The sequence below is a fragment of the Vicia villosa genome, unplaced genomic scaffold (assembly GCF_029867415.1).
Source record: "Vicia villosa cultivar HV-30 ecotype Madison, WI unplaced genomic scaffold, Vvil1.0 ctg.000011F_1_1, whole genome shotgun sequence".
Taxonomy (NCBI): Eukaryota; Viridiplantae; Streptophyta; class Magnoliopsida; order Fabales; family Fabaceae; genus Vicia; species Vicia villosa.
Window position 1 is genome coordinate 1,588,429 of NW_026704941.1, and position 20,511 is coordinate 1,608,939.

Here is a 20,511-nt window from a genome sequence, read left to right on the forward strand (position 1 = left end):
TTGCCGATCTTCACAGCCTTGTCGGGGTTGTCACCCAGAGGAATGAGCTCGAAATCCCCGTCTGGAATGGGCCGGATAGGGTGAGTTGCCTTCGGCTGAGGCTCCTCGCCGTTCTTCAGCTCCTCTTCTGTGAACCGAGCGTCGAGGTCGACTGAGCTGACGTCTGTTGTCGTCTGCCGATCTTCAGGAGGGAATTTATCTTCAGCCCTTGGTTTTTTGTTGGAGCTGGTGGGTGGGGCGATCAGCTCCAGTCCCTTTACTGATGTGTCGAATATTCTCCTAGCAGCTTCGATGTCGGCATTGACAGTGACTACTCGTCCCCTCTTCGTATAGAACTTCATCTTCAGGTGAACGGTCGAGGGGACGACAGTGAGTTCGGCCAGAGTGGGGCGCCCGATGATGCAGTTGTAGAGGGTCTTGCAGTTTATCACCAAGAACCGTGTCTTGACTTGCCTGGAAGCTTCCCCCTCTTCGAAGGAGACGAGCAGTTCGACGTAACCCCACGGCTTTGTGGTTGTTCCGTTGAACCCTTGGAGGTCGGAGCCCACGTAAGGAGTGAGATGTGAGTCGTCTAGCTGTAAGGTTTGGAAGAGGTGGGAGTACATGATGTCGACCGAGCTTCCCTCGTCGACCAGGACCCGACGGACGTCGAAGTTCGCCATCCTTGCTCGCACGAGCAGTGGGATTGTGGCGTTCGGGACGCCGCCGGGCAGCTCTTCTAGGTAGAAGGTGATCGGTTCTGACCTCCCTTTGAACCTCCTCAGGGTTGGGGTCAGGTCCGTGGTGGCGCTGATCAACTCGTCGAACTTCCTTTTCACTGAGCCGATTGTGAGGGAGCCGGGGTCCCCGCCATTGGATATCAGCATTGCTGTTGGGAATCCTTCCCTGACGCTGAGGGCAGATGTCACTCCGACCGGGGGTATGAAGTCCTCTGGTCGGGTGACGGATAACGCCACCTGCAGCGGCCTGGCGTTCGGTGAATTGCCCTCGTCGGAGCTCCGACGGTCATTCCTTCTGGGAGGGTCTCCTTTCCTTGTGTACTTAGAAAGGTGACCCTCTTTAATCAGTGTCTCGATGGCGTCCTTCAGGTGTATGCACTCGTCCTTCAGGTGCCCGTGGCTCTTGTGATACTTGCAGTATTTGGACTTGTCGGTCCCCGGCCGGGAGGGATTCGGCTTTGGGGGCCTGATGTTGGAGTTTCTGAACTCGGCGTTTATGCACTCGGCCAGGATCTTCTCCCGTGAAACTTTTAGGGGGGTGTAGTCGTTGAAGCGTCCTGCTGGCCCTCTGCGCTCCTTTGTGTCGCGGGACCTATCGTCCCTCTTTCTCTCGTTTGCTCGGGGCGCGGCAGACGGGTCTTGGCTCGAGCTCCGGGCAACACCATTTCCCCTTGATGCTTTGACTGCGGCCGCTTCGCCCTCCTCGAAGGAGATGAAAGCCTGCGCTCTTTTCAAGATGGCGTTCATAGATCGCATTTTTTCGATCTTTATCGCTTTCCTGAATTCGCTGCCAGGGAGGAGCCCTCGCTCGAGGAGATACCTTTTCATGTAATCAGTCGTCTCCACTTGAACAGCCTCCTTGTTGAATCTGTCGAGGTAGTCTCGGAGAGGCTCGTTGGTCCCTTGGACCACAGCTTCGAGGTTTGCCTCTGATTTCGGTTGACGGCGGGAAGCAGTGAAGTGGCTCAGAAAGGGTTCCTTGAGCTCGGCCCAAGACTTGATGGAGTTAGGAGGGAGATTCCTGTACCAGGTCATTGCTCCCTTCCGAAGCGTGGTCAGGAAGATCCGACATTTGATGGAGCCGTGGACGACGTGATACTCCATGACGGCCTCCAGGTTCCTAATGTGATCGTCGGGATCTGTGGTCCCGTCGTACGCATCCAAGGTCGGGGGTTTTTCCATTCCTCGGGGAAGGCGAGCCCTTCGGATGCTTTCGGACAAGGGGCTGCGGAATTCCTCCTCGTCGCTGGCGCTCGGAGAGATCGAGCGCGTGTTACGCCGGGCGGGTTCCTCCTTGCGAGGTTTCCTCCCTTTCCTGGCGAGCCTTCTTTCCTCTCTGTCGGGAGAAGGGCTCTCCTCCTCTGTGGTCTCAGGCCTCCGATTTTTCTTGCTCTTTCGCGGAGGGGAGCGCGAGTAGGACCTCTGGCGGCGGGATATTTTCGGTGGAGATCGCGAGGAGGATGGTGAGCGTCGGCGAGTCCTTCTAGGCGGGGAGCGCGAAGAGGAGGAACGCGATCGACGGTGCCTCCGCGGGGGAGAACGATGACGATGCCTCTTCTCCAGTTTCTCAATCCGTTCGCCCTGGAGTCGGATGAGGCGGTTGGTCCGCTGCAGCTCTTTGAGGATGACGAGGGTTGCGGGGTCAGTTTCCCCACGGGCATCTGTAGCATCCCGAGTCTGCCCATGGTGAGTTCTTGGTCTCTCAAGGGAACGGGTGGAGGAGGAGGCAGTCTGCCCGTCTCTGTGGTCAGTCTCGTGTTGGACGCGAGCCAGCGGTTGTTCGGGCTGGGTTTGGATCAACTCGGCGTTCCGATCGTTCCGAGCTGTTTCCTCTCCGTTGTTCTGAGGTTGGAGCTGCTCGGTCTCGTCATTCTGAGCTTGCTCGACGTGCTGAGGCGGTGGCCTTCTGATGGATTGGGGGGTCTCATGACCTGACCTCCCATTCCCCTCAGTAGAGCGCCGTCGTCCCCCCCGTCGGTGCAGGGCCGGGGTGGATTCCTCGATCATTTTCGTGAGACGGAAAGGATCGGGGGTCGGGACGAGGACGGTGTTGTTGTTGTTGCCGGCCATGACGATCAAAGGATGGATTAGCTTTGATCTTTGTTTCTTTAAAGAAGGGGGAGCTTGTTTCCCATAGACGGCGCCACTGATCGTACCTGATCAGAAGAGTCGTCAAGGCCTGCTCGGATGCTGGTCTTCGTGAAGTGAAAGAGGGGGGGTGTACCTGCAAGGTACTCCGATGCCAAAGTGAGTAGAGGAGCAAAGGAGAGCAAGTATAAGCTAAGGTTAGAAGTGAATTGAATACCTGACCCTCTACTGAGAGAGGGTATTTATAGCCCCCAGCGCTGGGCCATGATCACGCTAGTGGGCTGGATTCCCAGGCCCAACTAGGAGACTGCCAGGTTTCCTGGGCGGAAATATCGGAGGTGCGTGATGCCCTCTGTCCTGGTTAACCGCTCCGTAATCCAAGGGAGACGCGGTCTTATAGGCGCCACGTGGACTCCGTAGTATTCGGAGGATTGGATATGAAGGAGTCCTGCGAGGAGCAGGGTCCTCGGCGAGGAGGGCGCTCGCGGAGAGCATGGTCCTCGGCAGGGATGTCAGCGGGGAGCACCCATGCCGAGCAAGGAGGTGACGAGCACCATTTCACATGGTGGTGGGTGCGACTTGGTTTGGACCTCGAAGGTCCAGTGGGCCGAAGCTGCATTGGGCCTAATTCTTGGCCCAGTCCAGAATAATTATCATATTGCTAACATATAAAGTTTAGATAGAATGCATTGTATAAATCAAAATTAAACATACAATAAATTAAAATTCTTATACTTCTCATGCCATATTATTATTTTAAAATAAAAATATGTAAGAATTGAATATATGTATCTGATTGATGGTTGACAATGTAAAAATATGTATATTCCTTTTCTCTAAAAATATATTTGTGTCAAAAAATTGTCACCATATCATTAATGTGACTTTAATGACTTATTTATCAACTGTGACATCAAATTAATATTATATGGGTCCTCTTATCACTCTCCACTTTCTATTTTGATAATATAAACACAAAAATCAGTAATAATAGGCTAGTTGCATTGGGCCTAATTCTTGGCCCAATCCAGAATAATTATCATATTGCTAACATATAAAGTTTAGATAGAATGCATTGTATAAATCAAAATTAAACATACAATAAATTAAAATTCTTATACTTCTCATGCCATATTATTATTTTAAAATAAAAATATGTAAGAATTGAATATATGTATCTGATTGATGGTTGACAATGTAAAAATGTATATTCCTTTTCTCTAAAAATATATTTGTGTCAAAAAATTGTCACCATATCATTAATGTGACTTTAATGACTTATTTATCAACTGTGACATCAAATTAATATTATATGGGTCCTCTTATCACTCTCCACTTTCTATTTTGATAATATAAACACAAAAATCAGTAATAATAGGCTAGTTGAGCAAAACCATTATTTTATTTCTTTCCTTTATAATTTTTTAATGCCTAAAATGATTAAGTGTGACAAATATTGTGAAACGGAAAGAATATACCACATCTTTTGGCCATCTATTCTAGTTGTTGGATTGGACGAATATCTTTCAGATATCTGATTTTTTTGCGTTAAAATTTGGCATGTTGATCTATTTTGTTCACATATAATTAATTTATTATTTAAAGCATAATTACAATTAATTTTATAAAAAATAATATGAATTTTTCATATGTCTGATTTACATTTATTTTTTTCAATTAGAAAATTATTTTATGCCAACAAAGGAGGCATAATAACGCCTTTGCATTTTCAATTTATATTAGTAAAAAAAATGTTTTCAAAAACTACTATAAAATTATTTTGTTTTCGTTTAATTACTATTAAATTGTTAAATTTTAAAAGACATGATATCTTAAAAAGTTGTTTTTGAATTACATAAATTGAATTGAGTTGCTTCAAATTAAAAATGATTCACTTCAAACTTGAGTTAAGCTTAATCAAATTTGAGTTGTTCAAACCCTATTTATGTTAAGTATTATTGGTGACCATTGATTGTCAACACAGGAAGTGTTTGATTACTTTTTAGTTTATTGTGATCAGTTTATCTTTTATTGACCCAATGTTTGTAGTAGTACCAAATTACTTTATATAATCATCCAATGCACTTTCTCAAACAACATACCAGAGGAATTACTTTGGTTCAAAACTCTAAATTCTAATTTTATAAATGGTCCATGAGGGAAGTATCAAGATAATACATTTTCAATAAATGAAAGTCGTTTTCTCTTAAATATTTCCATTTGTTTAAGAGTACATACAGATATTGAAGCATCTTATGTAGTTTTTGGGAATCAAATTCTGTTATGCCTAGAAGCCGTGTACAACTATAACACAATTGCTTGAGGATTACATTCACTGACCTCCATTTTTAGAGAATTCCAAACATTTGGACATCTTTCCCATTTTGCCTGCATTTGAGCTAAAAAAGCTTCTGCCCATTGTTCTTTACTCCCTCTTGTGCTTAAATCATAAGGCACTGAAAAGCTGTTCAAACATGATTAGAAAGAATATCAGTAATATGCTCATTGACTAAATAATTTGAGTACAGGTAGTTAGTTTTTTGTGTAATTGTTCAAAAAAAAAATTAGTTGACCCATAAGGAACTCCATATATCAACTGAGCCGCGTGTCGTGTTTCAACTGTCAAACATTCTGATTTACTAAATGATATTTACAAATTCACAAGTAGTATTCACCTCAACAATTCTTCAGCTTGATTTCCTTTCTTGAGATTACTATTTCTGCAAGAGCTCAAATTTTAATATAGTCAATTTGTGTTAAAGTGTCTGACAAGAAAGCAAAAAAATGAAAGACCGTATCAGATTTAGTGATTCCAATATAGTTGACAAGTCAATAATATCATCATCTCAGTTCAAGAATTAGGTTGAGTAGTTATCAAGTCAAGCATTATCACACTTTGTTGATTGTTGACAAAAACACTGAAGTGGATATCAAAGAATCTTGTTATCTCTTTTTAACCTCTTTCTTGGTCTTATTTATCTTTTTTCTTACTTTGTGCTTCTAAGAATACTTTTTTTTGGGAACAAACGACATGCTTGAGAATTGAATCCAGTTTCGGCATTAGACGGAAATATGTTTGTAGGTCTGATTAGAGACTACAAACATATTTAACTTACAGCCATTATAGATCTGGATCAGAGCTATAATTGTATTTTCATAAAATAAACCGTGGACAAAAGGCTAAGGAAAACAAACCTGCAGACAAACACTTGGAAAATGTGAAGATATTTGGTAGAAAGATTATAAACGGCGTCAGCAATATGATCCTTCCCAAATAGATACACCACTGGATATCCTAGAAGCCATCTGAACAAATAAATACACTAAAATGAGACAGCATACCACATATTACCAGTTTAATAAGGAACAAATAGCTATGTTATTCTCCGGAATCACCATTAAGGAAGCGTACATTGATATTGACCCCCCACCACCCAAAGAGATTTAAATACTGCAGAAAAATGCCAATTCCTTTGCACAAGCAGGACTATAAGATTAGACCATGACTTACTAACGTCTACAACAGGTGACGGTACTAACTTACCACTACTTTCAGGGTAAATAAAACGGTGTAGGTATAGAAGATGGATTATTAGTGGAGCTGTGTATATTTTCAAGTATACAAGAATCTTCCACAACAAATGAGTACAAAGCTAATCAACTCTTTCATCCCAATAAATCTGTAACTATAGTGAAACCAATATATGAAATATAGTAAAGTAAAACATAGGATGATATGTATCTAGTTCCTTGAAAGTGTACAGCTTAATTTAAATACAACAATAACAACCAAGCCTTACCCACTAAGTGGGGTCGGAAACAACTTAATTTAAATAAATAGAAATTAAGATAATCTCAGTTGTTGATCAAAAATATAATTGATGCATTGGCTGCACATGCATAACAAATCATAGATGGTAAAAAATATACCCAAATGATGTTCCCAAGGTTGATTGGCATATCTTGCTTGCTTTGCCCTCTAAAATGGGAGCTTAAATTAGTGGAACCAAACATTCCATTTACACATTAGTAATATAGTATTTTTTTTAAAGTGTGTCTTGAACAAGTTTTTTTCTATGGGAAGCAAGGAAGTTCTATTCATTACAACAAGAAAAGCCATTGGCCATCTTAAAATTTGGGCTGCTTGAGTTTAACTAAACCTTACAAAACCAACTTATAAGGCGAATGATGATTCCATCTACAAATACATTTTCATACCATATATCATTCATTGTGATACTCTCAAGTCTCAACAAACCTCTTTCACGCCCAAGACTGAACATGAGGATTGTGGCCCTATTGACTCGATAGCAGATAGCCCAACGAATCTTAGATAAAATCTAACATCATCTTAAGAATCAGAGTTTGAGGTAAATGAGAGAAAGTTTAAGCTTATGAGGCCGGGAGTAGAGATTTCTCATTAGCAATCATATTAACAAAGATGGTGAAATTGAGCTCTATATAAATAGAGCAACTAACTACCTAACTGAATCCTAACTAATGTAACAAACTAATATACTTCATACTACTATATGACAAAAGATGGAAAAACAAAAGAGGGGAAAAACCCACTGAAAAAAGGAATTACCCGTTCAATGTTGGCACTAAGATGTCAGTGTTTTCCATACAATAACTAAGATCAATACACTCAGTAGAAGAAGATTCAGAACAATGAGCAGAAGAGTTAGCATCATCCACCAACTTTGCCTCCCCGTAAGAAGAAAAAAACGTTGAAAACAGCTTCTGAATCGAAACCAACTGCATCCCTAATTGACTTTTTTCTATTTCTGTTATCAACTAAACACCAGTTTTACCAAACATCCATTAGGAATAAACTCAGCCAAAAAATGAAATAGTAAATAAGCAACATAATTAAACACTACTAGCATAAACTCATATCATAATAAAGCCAAACTGTTCATATAAGCTAGCAGTTATTTTCATAAGCTATCCTAAAAAGTTTATAAAAATAAGCTAAAAATTGGCTTATGGAAGAGATAACAGTACCTTTGGAGATTCGTGTTCGAGGTCAGCAAAGACCAATTTCGAATCCAAACTTGAATCAAGAAATTCAGTTATTTCAGTTACATGAATCAAGTAAATCATCTCTTGTATAACCATCACCCTCAGATGTTGAAAAATTGGAGATTCATTTTGGGCGAGTTGAAGGAGTGAAGAGAGTTGGTGCTGAAGTTGAGGCATGATTCCACCATAATCGATCATTATTACTGGTCTCATTCTTGTGATTAGGGCAATGATATCTGTGAAGGAGTGAATTGAATGTGAGTGATTGAATGAAGAAATTGAGAGAAGAGAGAGTGAGAGAGAAAGTGAGACCTAATTGTAATCGATGTTTTGAAGAAGATTTGAGGCGCCATTTGATTTGTGATAAACATGAATCTATTACTGTAATGGCTTCGTCTAACTCTATCGAGTCCATTTTCTTCTCTGTTTTGTTTTTCTTCCAGTTATGTCTCAATGTCAGTGGCACTTTCTTCTTTGTTTTATTTTTTTCTTCCTTCTTCAAAATTGACACTCACACCTAACTTGGTTAGGCCAGGAATAGATCTCGGTATTCTCCGAATATCGTCCTTTGCAAAGACTCGTTTGCCACTCGAGCCCAAGCGCTTGGTTATGATATTAAAGTACACTTATCATATTTTTATTGGTAAATAGCATAAACCACACTTAAGGAATTGTATGTAAGTTTTCTTCTATTCAATTTGTGAAAATTATTCGATTTATGAAAATTAAATAGTGGTAGGTAGGGGTGACACTTGATTCTTAAAGAATTTTTAGACGAATTTTGAATTTTTTAAAGGAATTTTTTATAGCGTTCTAAACATGTCTGTAAAATAATCATTTAAAAATACATATTGGTTTAACAACACGGATTAAAATTACGTTTGCAATAATTTTGTACAATCAAAACATGCCACTTTTTTTATAGGACCAAAAATAAAATTTAGTAATTTATAGGACCAAAATCATATTTAACCCTATTTAAATTGAGTGACAAAACTTATTAGGTGAGTTTTAGAGAACTCTCACTAAGACCGCAAATATGTCTATGGTCATTTGCACACTAGACGGTAGAATATGTCTCACTGATTCTCACCGCATAAGGATCAAAGAGACTCACGGATCACGTAGTCACCCTCGTATAGAATGCTTCAAAGGTGACGATGAGGAGGCACATGGTGTTGTGTGTTCAATCATGTTAAGCCAGAGATACATGTAGAGGTGCTTAATTAGTACGGCTTATATAAGACGATTATGGTGGTTCCGTAGATGAAGGATTCTCTGGAGGATTCTCCAACCTTAAATTATTGATATTATTGATAGACTATGTCAGATTGTGTTATCTTCATGTTATGAAATGAATAGGTATAAATATTTTAGTTTAAATTGATTTTATGTATTAATGATTAATTGAAAATAATTAATAATTTATGCTTTTCACTACCTATTGAAAGTCTATACTCATGATGGGATATTCAATATGTAGACAAAATAATATTGAAAGTCTATACCCATTTGATAGAAAAAAGATAAAATATGATGGGATATTCAACGTAGACAAAATAATAGAACTTAAAGAGAAATTTTGTAAAAAAAATAATTATTATTCCACCATTGTATTAAGACTTTCTATTTACTTTTTCTATCTTTTGTTGATTTTTTTAATTATCGAGCCATTGCATTTCAATTTCAATAGTATAATAAAAATGATTTTTTTATGGGTGTTAAAAGTTAGTTGCTGTTGTTCTGCCAAGTAAACTTTGTGCAATGCTCGTAAGCTATATGAAACGTGAACTATAATAAACCAATATCTTATCTTATCAGCATTAAATTTGTTCTAAGGCTATAGTTGAATATGTTAAAATGAATAAAGTAGAATACTATAAACAATTTTTTCTTATAAAAGTGAGAAACAGACATACATGAAAGTTTATATGATAAACTCCATACAACTTCAAAAACATATACTTTAACTCTTAAACTATTGTACTTTAAGAGAAGTAGGAATATACAATTTCAAAATCTTAATTTGGAAGAATAACTTTTCTTTACAATTTCTTTTAAAAGAATTTCAGAAAAATAATTAAATTTCCAAAATTATTCTCTCCCACATAATCACTTTCTTCATCCAAGATCAGGCACTGTGAAGTACTCATCCTCATCATCATAATCATAATCACGTATGAGCTCAATCCTAGGCTTTTTGTTAGACTTTGAGTTTCTGTGTGATGAATAATTGTTGCTAGCATGATGAGTCACTGGAAGCTGAGGAACTTCAGCTGCAGAAATAGCTTCTTGATTAAACTCTTCACCAAACAGTCCCTCCTCAGTGAACCATTCCATTTCTCCAAATTGCATGGGTTCCTTCTAAGCCAAGTAACAACAAAAATCAGTTTAGATATTTTCAAATATAACTTAAAATTAAAATCAATTATGAAAAAAGTTGCATGTCTCACTTTGTTATGGGAATCATAATCTACTAACTCCAGCAAGTCATCAACACCCCAAGAGGGTGAGAAGTTAGGGACTTGTTGATAAGGAGGTTCAACAGAAACTTGCTGAGGATTCCTATTTGGTGGTTCCAAGTGAGGCTTTTCATCGTCTTTCGCGCAGTTAGTACTCGCAGCAGCCACTCGGATACCAGTCGCGAGGAAGCGCTGGTGGTTGGCCGAAAGACTGCCGGCCGGGTGAATAGCTTCATCACAATTTTGACAGAAGAGTGCTCTATCTTCTACACAGAATATGAATGCTGCCTTATCCTGTTTGCACATCAGAAGAAACAAAATATTTTCATCAGCTATTTTAAAAACTTATGAAAATAAGCCGAAAAACAACTTATAAACATGTTATAAATTGTTTCTATAAATTATCAAAAACAACTTATCAGCGCGTAACTACTGGTCATGACATGACAAATATTTATGTCTACAGTAGCTGCGCGCTGGTAAGTTAGTAGAAACATAACCTAGAATAATAAGGTCCTAGTACAACCTAAGCATCTCTTTCTTAAAGATGCTACTTGTAACATCATGATGCAAATATCATATCCTAATCTAGATCTCAACATTTAACTAAGTTCATAATCTAAGTTCAAACAGTAAAATTCATTAAACTAAATAAATGTGACATGAGGTATAGTAATAATTACTTGGCATATGTCACATCTAGGAAGCTTGTTAGAGAGAGATTGAAGAAGAAGCCTCTGATGTTTGCTTGCAAGCTTGTTAGCAGCATGAACTTCAATATCACATTTAGCACACAAAGCTGCTTCATCTGCACAACAAATCATGGTTGCTGGAGCTTTCTCACAAACATCACACTGAATTTTCATATTACTTTTTTCACTCTATAGTAGAACAATATCTCAACTCAAGAAGAATGGATATAGAGTGGTGATACCTTTATGAGACAAAATAGTAAGCTAAGAATGGAAAAATGATGTTATTTGAAGGGAATGAGTGGATGAGATAAGAAGCTTGAAGGGAACGGTAATGAAAAGAACACGAGTTAGTGGGGACAGTGGTTTCTATGCCATGTGTTTGTGTGTGGCTGTGAAGTCATCTATATACTGATGTAATGTTCTGTGGCCATGGTTTTTTCTGTATATAAATGATTTGATATTTAACAACAGCTAGGTTAGATATGTTTGTATATGTCTAGATTGTCGGCTGTTAATTGCTTTCAAAAAAACAGTTGGATGAAATCAATGATCTTTCATTATATCAAACCTAGGCTATGGTTTTGATTTAAACATTTTTGAGTGAATAATATAGGGGGATTTTGGTTTTTAAAATTGTATCTATTTGATGAAAATAGTTTATGAGTTTCACAAATTTGTACAAATTGTAATGGTGTCGTTCAAAATAGTATCTTTGTTAACTTATTGTGTTATAGGTTATAACATATGCCTTAAAAACTTTGTTAAGGGAGAAAACATAATTGAAGATTGTATAAATTAGATAATCGAAAAATCCATAAAATATTTTAGAACGTCGGAAAATCAGAAATAAAAAGAAACTGAGTCAGGAGGTGCCATAGATGCGGTGGCCGACAGTCGGACGGCGGAGGTCGGCCAGAATTTGGTGGTTTCTAGAATCGGGATTGGTGGCGGTGGCGGCCTTCACAACGCGGCGGCGGTGACGCCCAACCAGAGGCGGTGGTTAGCGGCGGCGGCCAGACGGTGGTCGCCAGAACGCGACGACAGCGACACCCTGTCGGAGGCGGTGGTTAGCGACGACGACAGAGGTTCGTACAATAGTGATCGACAGAGGTCTTACAACACTCCCTACAGTCGAGTCGCGGTCGGTCCGATTTTGGGATTTTAGAAAATTAGCAATTTTCACGGTTCACGTGTTTTTGTGCTTTTCGATTCGCCTCATGGATCTATTTGCTAATGGGTTGTATTTCAGGCTTTGTTTGCTGAGTTTTAGCGATTATAAATGAAGATAATATCTGCTTGATAGAAAGTAATCATCTTTTTCAAAGCTCTGACTGTGAGAGGGTTTCCCAACTCTCGACAGTTCCAACTCCTAATCTTCATTGCTCTCTACTGGCTCCTAGAGATGAGCCTACCACTAGAGATGATGGGATGATTGTGCTTTCCTTTAGGCATAGTCTCTTGTTTTCCTAAATTTCAAGAATATATGTCTTTTAGGTAGATGATTAGAGCAAATCTCCGTTTTTCCGAAATTTGATGGGTCTGATTTTCAATAATCTGAAGTTTTCCTAGTTTTTTTTAGCATGGCTTCAAGAATATAGCTAAAAAGTTTGTAGCTTGGGGAATTCATTGGGTTGCTGTTGTAGTACTTGTATATTTTTTCTAAGACTCTTTTACCATATTCTATAGATCTGATCCCGGGGCCAAAGGGTTGCTTAAATTTTGGCTTCAAACATTTTAAGTTGTCTTTAAGACATAACTTGTCATTTGGCCAATGATTTCACAATTGAAATAGAATATTATAAGTCCCTCATATCTAAAACCCACTCATTACATCAAATATGATCTTTGTTTTGACAATAGTAATCTTCTTAGGCTAGTTGTATAAGTCTGTTTTTATGACTGGTCCAATTTCGGATCCTATTTTTTGCCCTATCTATTTTGTTTGGATCTTGAGTAGAATTCCTCAGTTTTGAACCCATAGAGGGACCAAGTTGAAATCTACATCTTAGGGTTTTCTGCGTGGTTCCAAAATTTTACAATCAACCAAGAGTTCATGAAAATCCATGGTTTGCCTTTAAGGATGTCTTTAATATCTTGAGGATTGTCCATAGATATATGGTATAAACCTATTTCCAGGTCGACGATTTTGATACCTGCTAGATCACACCTGATTCAAGATAAGCAAGTATTTAATGAGAGATTGTGTATACGATTATATGATAGAAATTTGCCAAGAATAACATGTTGGTTATCTTTACATGCGTCTTGAATATCATCATCATCATCCCAGAAATAGAAATCAATATCTTCTATTGTTTCTTAATCATTTTTCTTGTCACTCTTAATGAGATGTATACTCTATATGAGGGAGTACCTAGGCTACAGTAGTACTCTCGATAGATTCAGCTATGTGATTGTGGAACTGAGGCCGGTTCCTATGGAATTTCGAGGCAGAATTCCTAGAGCCTTAACTAAACCGGGATACAAGTGCAGGGCCATTAAATGCACGGGCTATTAAGAATACACCTTAATGAAAAGGTTGTGTGTGGGTATGATGTCTGAGATATAGTTTATGACAATAATGCCACTCTTGTTGAATCGAAATCCTACTTGATATGCAAAGGTTCAATTCGTAGACACCTTTGCTTATGCACAATCTTAGAAAATTATGACGTACTTCTAAAAACCACCTTTTAAATTCAAGTGGGGATTGTTGGAACTCTTGGAATAATGTTAACTTAGAGTGGGAGTTGGAATGATTTATTGACATTAAATGAGCAATAAATGAGCACAAGTAAGAACTAGTATGGAAATGAATTTGAAAGGATTCATTTTAGTCCCACATTGGAGGGACCACAAATATTAGTAGTGTATATATATTCCAACTTGGACAATTGTTGTTGGGCCCAAGGGCACCTACAATTTTGTAAAGGAGTTAGGAAACACCCATATGCCATCAAGACACACACGCGCGCCGCCGCTGTCTGTCTGGCCGACTCGGTTTGGTCCGGTCTGGTCTAGATTAATTAATTTTTTGAAACCCGAATTAGTGGAAATTAATTGTCATTAATTAATTAATTAATACGTTGAAACATTAAATACTATTATTTAATAGTAGGAAATTAATTAATATTTAATATTAATTAATTATGAAATAGTGACGTGTCCTACTTAGACCAAGTCTTAACCTAAATTTTGACTGGTTTACTTGCCCACCAAGAGTCATACGTGTGACTTGCTGACCAAGTGAAAAAGTGGCTACTTTGACTTGGCCGGTTCCACTCTCCCACGATTTTTTCGCCCACGATTTTTTCCACTCAGTTGGATCTGTTGCTTATAAATAGAGTCCTTTCATTCATTTGCAACGCACTCCAGAATTCCTATTCGAATTCTGTCTTCTTTCTTCCTCCTACTCTGCTTCATCTAAATTATTTCTTCTTTGTTTTCGATTGGATTAATTCCAGATACTACGACTGGTTATTATATCCTCTGAAGGTGTACTTCTAACGATCTATCACAGTGCAAGTGATACTCGTATTTTCTGAACGGGCTGTTTTATCCTAGAGACATCGTTGAATCTCGAACTGCTTTGCATGATTATTGGCAGTACGACGAAACGTCTTAAAGAAAGCGACCTAGTACGCGACTCGTCCCGATAATTTTCTTTGTGGCAATTTTTTCAAAACTGAATAAACAACAATTTTAAGACATTTTCTGTAACTGCCATGGCTACTGAGGAAATTATCGGTACTACTGCATCCGCTATTGTGAATGACACACCATTCAAGTTTGAGGGATCTAATTTCAAATGTTGGCAAGCTAAGATGAAAATTTTCTTAACTATAAAAAAGGTTGTTCATGTTTTGGCTTAAGATATCCCTATTGCTCCTTCTGGAGCAATCGAACTAACTAATGGTAAGTCAACTGCGGAATTAGACGAAACTTTTAAAACGTTTGAATCAGACATTGTCGCAAAAGCTAAAGCTACTATAGATAACTTACAGCTCCAGAAAGAAATTTCCCTATGGCAAGAGTTTGATTACCTATGCAAAAACCACATTCTGAACAGTCTTGCTGATCACCTATGATTACTACAATAATTACAAGAATGCTAAACATGTTTGCATTTTGATTTTTGAGTTTTTCTTAGCTTTCTGGTGGAAGAACCATCCTAGAAACAACTTTATTAATGGAGATATTTTTGTTGTTCTAAACCTCATTATCAACATTGATTATCCTTGCTCTGTTGGTCTACAAAGAAATAAACCACTGAAGTGGTTTACTTCACATTTTTATCAATGATTTCTTTGTTATTTTACAGAACACAAGGATCTTTAAACTATAAGAATTTAGGCTTAGAACTATCTTTTTCTCGTTCCCACCAACCTACAAACCTCTATCAGTTTGTTTAGTGACCTAAAAACCTAGTGGTTGTGCATATTCTTTTTTTGCAATCCAATATGTTTTGCCGTGCGAGATTGGAACATGATCAAGATACATCAAGTTTTGCAGCAGAATAGAATGATCATAAGGGAGTTCACGAGTTGTTGAAATATCCTGAAACATTGGCCTTGCAAAGATTTCAAACCAAGGTATTTTACTTACATTTGAACGTGTCTATGGATGCATCCATACCCAAAGAACACCTTGAGAGTCTCTCACATCATATGTTTTAATACAAGTTGATTTGGGAATTTTGGTATCACCTGGAAGCTATTGAAATCAAAGAAAACAATTACTAGCATCATGAGGCTATGTATCAACATAAAGATATATAACTTAGGTGAGAAAGGTATCTGAGGTATCTTCACACGTTTTCCCTTGCATTCGAATTGCCACCTATGATATAGACATTTAAGTCCCACATCGAAATTTGAACACCAAAGACTAGTGTTTATATAAGACTTTCACACTATGCTTGTTGTAATGTTGTGTAATGGGCTACTCTTATCATGGAAGACCAAAAAAAAATTAAATTTGATACTAGGGGACCATAAATGTGGTTTTTTTTAAATGGGGACTAAAAAGTTATCAAAATGGATATAGAATGACCAAAACTGTATTTAAGCCTTTTATATAAATAAAAATGCATTGTTGGTCCAAATATTTTAATAAACGAGATTTTTTTTACTATTTATTCTAATATTTTTTATAAATGATGTTAAAAAAAGGGTTAAATATACGATGCCCCCTGCCATTAGGGTGAGATTCGGTTTTGCCCCCCTGAAGTTTTTATTTGTAACCCGCCCCTTATAAAACAAAGATTCTATTTTCTGCGCCCCCGTTCCTTGTTTGGCTGACTGGACAATAGAATCTTTCTAGTTGGCATTGTTTGACTTGCTGACTGGATAAAATTCAATGCCACATAATAATTTAATAATTCCTTAATTTATATTTAATTAAAATTTATTTATTTTTACTTTTAACTAATTAATATTTATTAGTTTTTATGAATTCTAAAAATTAATATTTGGGCCTAAGCCCAAATTTGATGCATTAGAGGCCCAATTGTATGAGTATGTTTTTAATTCATAAGTGTGTGTGTGTGTGTGTGTGTGTTTGCTTTATAAAAGCTCATTTTGTCTTTGTAAAAAACGATGTGGGACTTGTTAATATACATACAGCAACAACACTGAACAAAAAACAACAACACCAACCATCTCATACACTCTTAAATATTGCCACTTTCTCCAGCCAAAACCAGACAACATCATACACCCATATTGCTAAAAACAAATTGTTCTACCAATTTTTATAATTGCAATTGTGTAGTAGATTGTTCACTTTAGAACATAACTGGTTATTAGTTATCTCCTCTTACCCATTCTTGGTTCATGTCTTGCCTCTTGTGGGGCATGCTTTCTTGTGTCATTTCAACATGCATTTCGTAATACATCCATCAGCATGTAATGTTGAAAGAGAGAAGATATGAACATGGAGATAACTGGCAGCTATGAAGCACCACTCCCACTTCTCTCACTCAATCATGTCTCTATATTATGCAGATCAGTGTTAGATTCTATGAGGTTTTATGAGGAAGTTTTGGGTTTTGGTCTCATCAAACGCCCTTCCTCTTTCAAATTCAATGGAGCCTAGTTAGTTTCCATATACTCTCTCAATTCCTTGTTTGTATGAGTTTTCATTGGGTTTCAATTTTTTTATTTTGTTTTGGTGTAGGCTGTATAGTTATGGTTTTGGAATACACCTGCTCGGGAATTCAAACTATGATGCATTTGATACCTCTATGGATGAACCACGACCCATTAATCCAAAGGACAACCACATATCATTTTTGGTAATTGAGCTTTATATTCAAATAAGTTTGAAACTATATATAATTCAAACAAACAATTATTAAAAGTACTTGTAATTTGGTTCTGTATAGTGTACAAATGTTGGACTTGTGAAAATGAGGTTGGAAGAAATGGGGATGAAGTATGTTATAACATTGGTAGAGGATGAAGGAATCAAGGTGGAGCACATCTTAATGTCACCACCAGAACAGTAGGTGGAAAATATAAGTTGCAGGGTGGTGATATGGAAAATATAAGTCCCACATCGGTTGGTGTAGAGATAATAACACTCTTTATATACCAAACATACATAAAATTTATAATTGTAAATGGGTTGAGACTAAATGGGTCTTATGAGTTGAAAATTTGTTAAATTTAACTTATTATTTTGATTAACTTAAAATAATAATTTATACAAAATAATAATAAAATTAATATAAAAAAGACGTAAAAAAATAATCTTTAAAAAAGTAATAAATAAATAAATTTTAATTAAATATAAATTAAGGAATTATTAAATTATTATGTGGCATTGAATTTTATCCAGTTAGCAAGTCAAACAATGCCAACTAGAAAAATTCTATTGTCTAGTAAGCCAAACAAGGAACAGGAGATGCAGAAAACATAATCTTTGTTTTATAGGGGGCGGATTACAAAAAAAAAAACTTCAGGGGGGTAAAACCGAATCTCGCCCTAATGGCAAGGGGGCATCGTATATTTAATCCTAAAAAAAATAATTTTTATATACGGGAAAAATTTACTATTAATCCAAAGGATGCTAATTTACCGTATATAATTTTTTAGTATAACTTCTAATATTTGTGAATAAATGTGCGTACAATACCAGAACATGTGCGTACACACAATTTTTTAACTAATTTTCTTGTATGGTAGGTTGTAGGGGTGGCAAACGGGCATGCCCGCCCCGTTTAGGCCCGCCCCGCAAAAGCCCGCGAAAAAACGGGGCGGGGCGGGGCGGACTTTTTTAAGAGTGCGGGTCTAAAATCTTGCCCCGCCCCGCAAAAAAGTGAGGGCGGGGCGGGGAAAGCCCGCGGGCATTCGGCATTTTAGGCCTAAAAATAGTAAAATTCTATGAAAAAACAAATGCCCGCAAAAGCCCACAAAAAAACGGGGCGGGGCGGGGCGGACACATTAAAGAGAGCGGGCCTAAAACCTTGCCCCGCCCCGCAAAAAAGTGCGGGTAAAACGGGTTTTCCCCGCGGACCGGGCCCGTTTTGCCACCCCTAGTAGGTTGTAATATTTTTACTAATAATAGTCACACATATGTTGATATTATATATTTGAAATTGTTCAACTTCATTGTTGCACAAGGCACATTTCATTTTATTACATTATTACTATACAAACATCTCAGTTACATATAATCCTCTTTATTATTTTATTTTTAAACTTCAATTAGGTCTTGGAGTTGACTTCAATGTGACTTTTCACTTTTAATTCTAAAGAATTATACTACAATGTAATTTATCTCTTGCATTCAAAATATGATTCAACAAATAATATAGTTTTTAAGTTATAACAAAATTAAAATGAACATGTTGAAAGTAAATTATCTATAAAAAGAAGAAAAATGCATATATTTTTCCCATAATTACTTTTATTTATTTATTTAGATATAACTAATATACTAACAACATCTTTATAATTAAAAAAACCTCAACTTGCTTATTGTTGTTGAATGATTTTCATATGTTGTGTTGGCCAGGACATTCTGTTCCTGGTCTTTGTCCTCCACGACAGAGAACAACATTTGTTGGGCAATCGAGACAGTTGTTTCCAAGACTTACTTTAACATTTGTTGATGTGTGAGTAAACTCTAATGGAGGTTTTCCCGTAAGAAAGTTATGATCCAAGTACAATCGTCTCCATGATGTCCTTAGTTTTTGTCCATATTCTTTTGGAATAAGACCATGAAATTGATTATTTGATAAATTTATAATAGTCAAGTTTGTGAATCTCACCAAATTTATAGGCAAATTACCCCTCAAATTGTTTCCTTGAGCCTCAAGTAAGTAAAGTTGTGGCCCTTGTCCAGAATAATTAATAACATCCATTGATGTAAATCTGTTAAAAGAAATATTAAGGTGAATAACCCGTCTTAAGGAGAAAATGTCTCTTTGTATAGCTCCTGAAAGTCTATTGTCACTTATATCTAACCATCTAAGGTGTATGAGATTCTTTAGAGGTGTCACATGTCCTGAAAATATATTATGATTGAAATAAATATTTCTTAAACTCACTGGAAGATTTGGTAGATCACCAAAGAATTGATTGAAACTAATGTCTAATGTGTTCAATTGCCATAACCCGGTGAGGTTCTGAATTCTACCTGCAAAATTATTGTTAGATAAACTCAAGTATGTTAAGCTTCTCAAACTTGTCATATCATAAGGGATTGTTCCTGAAAACCTATTCATTGAAAGGTCAATATACTGAAGTTTCTTAAGTTCACCGATTTCTCGTGGAATGACACCAGTAAAAAAGTTATCTGATACCGAGAGTCTAGTGAGTTTTCTCAATTTTCCAATGGTTTCAGGTATTGGTCCTCTAAACTTGTTATTATTGAGATTTAACATTGTTAGCTCCGTTAAGTTTCCAATAGCTGGTGGTAAGAATCCTTCATAACCAATTCCATCAAGATCGATTGCTGTTATTCTACTAGAAGAGTTATCTAAAGGCAAATTACATAATATTCCAAGAAATTGGGAACCCTTGCTTTCACATGGGTCAACTCTGAAGTCCCAACTGCGAATATAAGAATATGGAGCAATTGAATTAGGATCAATGGCATTTGTTATTTCACGAAGGGAATTAATGTCATCTTTGAGAGTTAATGAGTGAATTTGTGATGGTATAAGATATAAAATTGCGGTTATTATGGCTAAAAGAGAATGAAGAGATGAGACAAAATTAGTAGGTATTTTTTTCACCATCCTCTTGAAGAAATTTTGTTTTGGTTTTGATTTGTGATATGTTGTTTGTTGTTATGAATTTCCAAATGCTCTTTTATAAGATCATCATGGTATATGATTACAAAAAAAATTATATATATATAAGTAAATTCTTGAGACATGCCAAGAATCCAGACTACCTAAATGCAAAACCTTAAAGATTAAGCAAATGAACTTATTATGTTTGGACAAAAATCTTTTGGTCTTAGTGGTTTATGTTGAACACTCTTTGCAATGAATGATCTTCTTGAAAATAT

At 37.2% G+C, this 20,511-nt stretch overlaps 3 protein-coding genes and 1 pseudogene across 5 annotated transcripts; 1 reads left to right on the forward strand and 3 right to left on the reverse strand.

Annotated features, from left to right (window-relative positions):
* Positions 1-4,921: 4,921 nt before the first annotated feature.
* LOC131621753 (uncharacterized) lies at positions 4,922-8,328 on the reverse strand. Of its 2 annotated transcripts, XM_058892799.1 has the most exons (6): positions 8,145-8,324; positions 7,815-8,068; positions 7,396-7,604; positions 6,003-6,113; positions 5,483-5,527; positions 4,922-5,271 (listed from the first exon to the last, which is right to left on the reverse strand). In XM_058892799.1, the coding sequence occupies exons 1-6, from the start codon at positions 8,245-8,247 to the stop codon at positions 5,112-5,114; spliced, it is 882 nt and encodes a 293-aa protein (XP_058748782.1). In that variant the 5' UTR covers positions 8,248-8,324; the 3' UTR covers positions 4,922-5,111. The 2 variants fall into 2 exon arrangements, with proteins under 2 accessions (XP_058748782.1, XP_058748783.1); XM_058892800.1 differs by lacking the exon at positions 5,483-5,527 and having other exon boundaries at positions 8,145-8,328.
* A 1,365-nt stretch (positions 8,329-9,693) lies between these two features.
* On the reverse strand, positions 9,694-11,314 carry LOC131621754 (B-box zinc finger protein 25-like). Of its 2 annotated transcripts, none has more exons than XM_058892803.1 (3): positions 10,978-11,314; positions 10,286-10,588; positions 9,694-10,193 (listed from the first exon to the last, which is right to left on the reverse strand). In XM_058892803.1, exons 1-3 carry the CDS (start codon positions 11,158-11,160, stop codon positions 9,954-9,956), a joined length of 726 nt encoding a protein of 241 aa, XP_058748786.1. In that variant the 5' UTR covers positions 11,161-11,314; the 3' UTR covers positions 9,694-9,953. The 2 variants fall into 2 exon arrangements, with proteins under 2 accessions (XP_058748786.1, XP_058748785.1); XM_058892802.1 differs by having other exon boundaries at positions 9,694-10,196; positions 10,978-11,302.
* Positions 11,315-16,900: 5,586 nt separating this feature from the next.
* On the forward strand, positions 16,901-17,497 carry LOC131621808 (glyoxylase I 4-like; annotated as a pseudogene).
* A 1,491-nt stretch (positions 17,498-18,988) lies between these two features.
* On the reverse strand, positions 18,989-20,236 carry LOC131621908 (receptor-like protein 35). Its single transcript, XM_058892972.1, has one exon. The coding sequence runs from the start codon at positions 20,234-20,236 to the stop codon at positions 18,989-18,991; it is 1,248 nt and encodes a 415-aa protein (XP_058748955.1).
* Between the last annotated feature and the right edge of the window lie 275 nt (positions 20,237-20,511).

Excerpts from the sequence above, each read along its gene's own strand:
- LOC131621753 (XM_058892799.1), bottom strand. The coding sequence starts at position 8,247 with ATGGACTCGATAGAGTTAGACGAAGCCATTACAGTAATAGATTCATGT. Across the intron at positions 5,528-6,002 it reads TTCCAAGTGTTTGTCTGCAG|AAATAGTAATCTCAAGAAAG; the intron begins GTTTGTTTTCCT and ends GAGCTCTTGCAG. Across the intron at positions 5,272-5,482 it reads CAAGCTGAAGAATTGTTGAG|CTTTTCAGTGCCTTATGATT; the intron begins GTGAATACTACT and ends ATGTTTGAACAG.
- LOC131621754 (XM_058892802.1), bottom strand. The coding sequence starts at position 11,160 with ATGAAAATTCAGTGTGATGTTTGTGAGAAAGCTCCAGCAACCATGATT. Across the intron at positions 10,589-10,977 it reads CTAGATGTGACATATGCCAA|GATAAGGCAGCATTCATATT; the intron begins GTAATTATTACT and ends ATGTGCAAACAG. Across the intron at positions 10,197-10,285 it reads ATTATGATTCCCATAACAAA|AAGGAACCCATGCAATTTGG; the intron begins GTGAGACATGCA and ends TACTTGGCTTAG.
- LOC131621908 (XM_058892972.1), bottom strand. The coding sequence starts at position 20,236 with ATGGTGAAAAAAATACCTACTAATTTTGTCTCATCTCTTCATTCTCTT.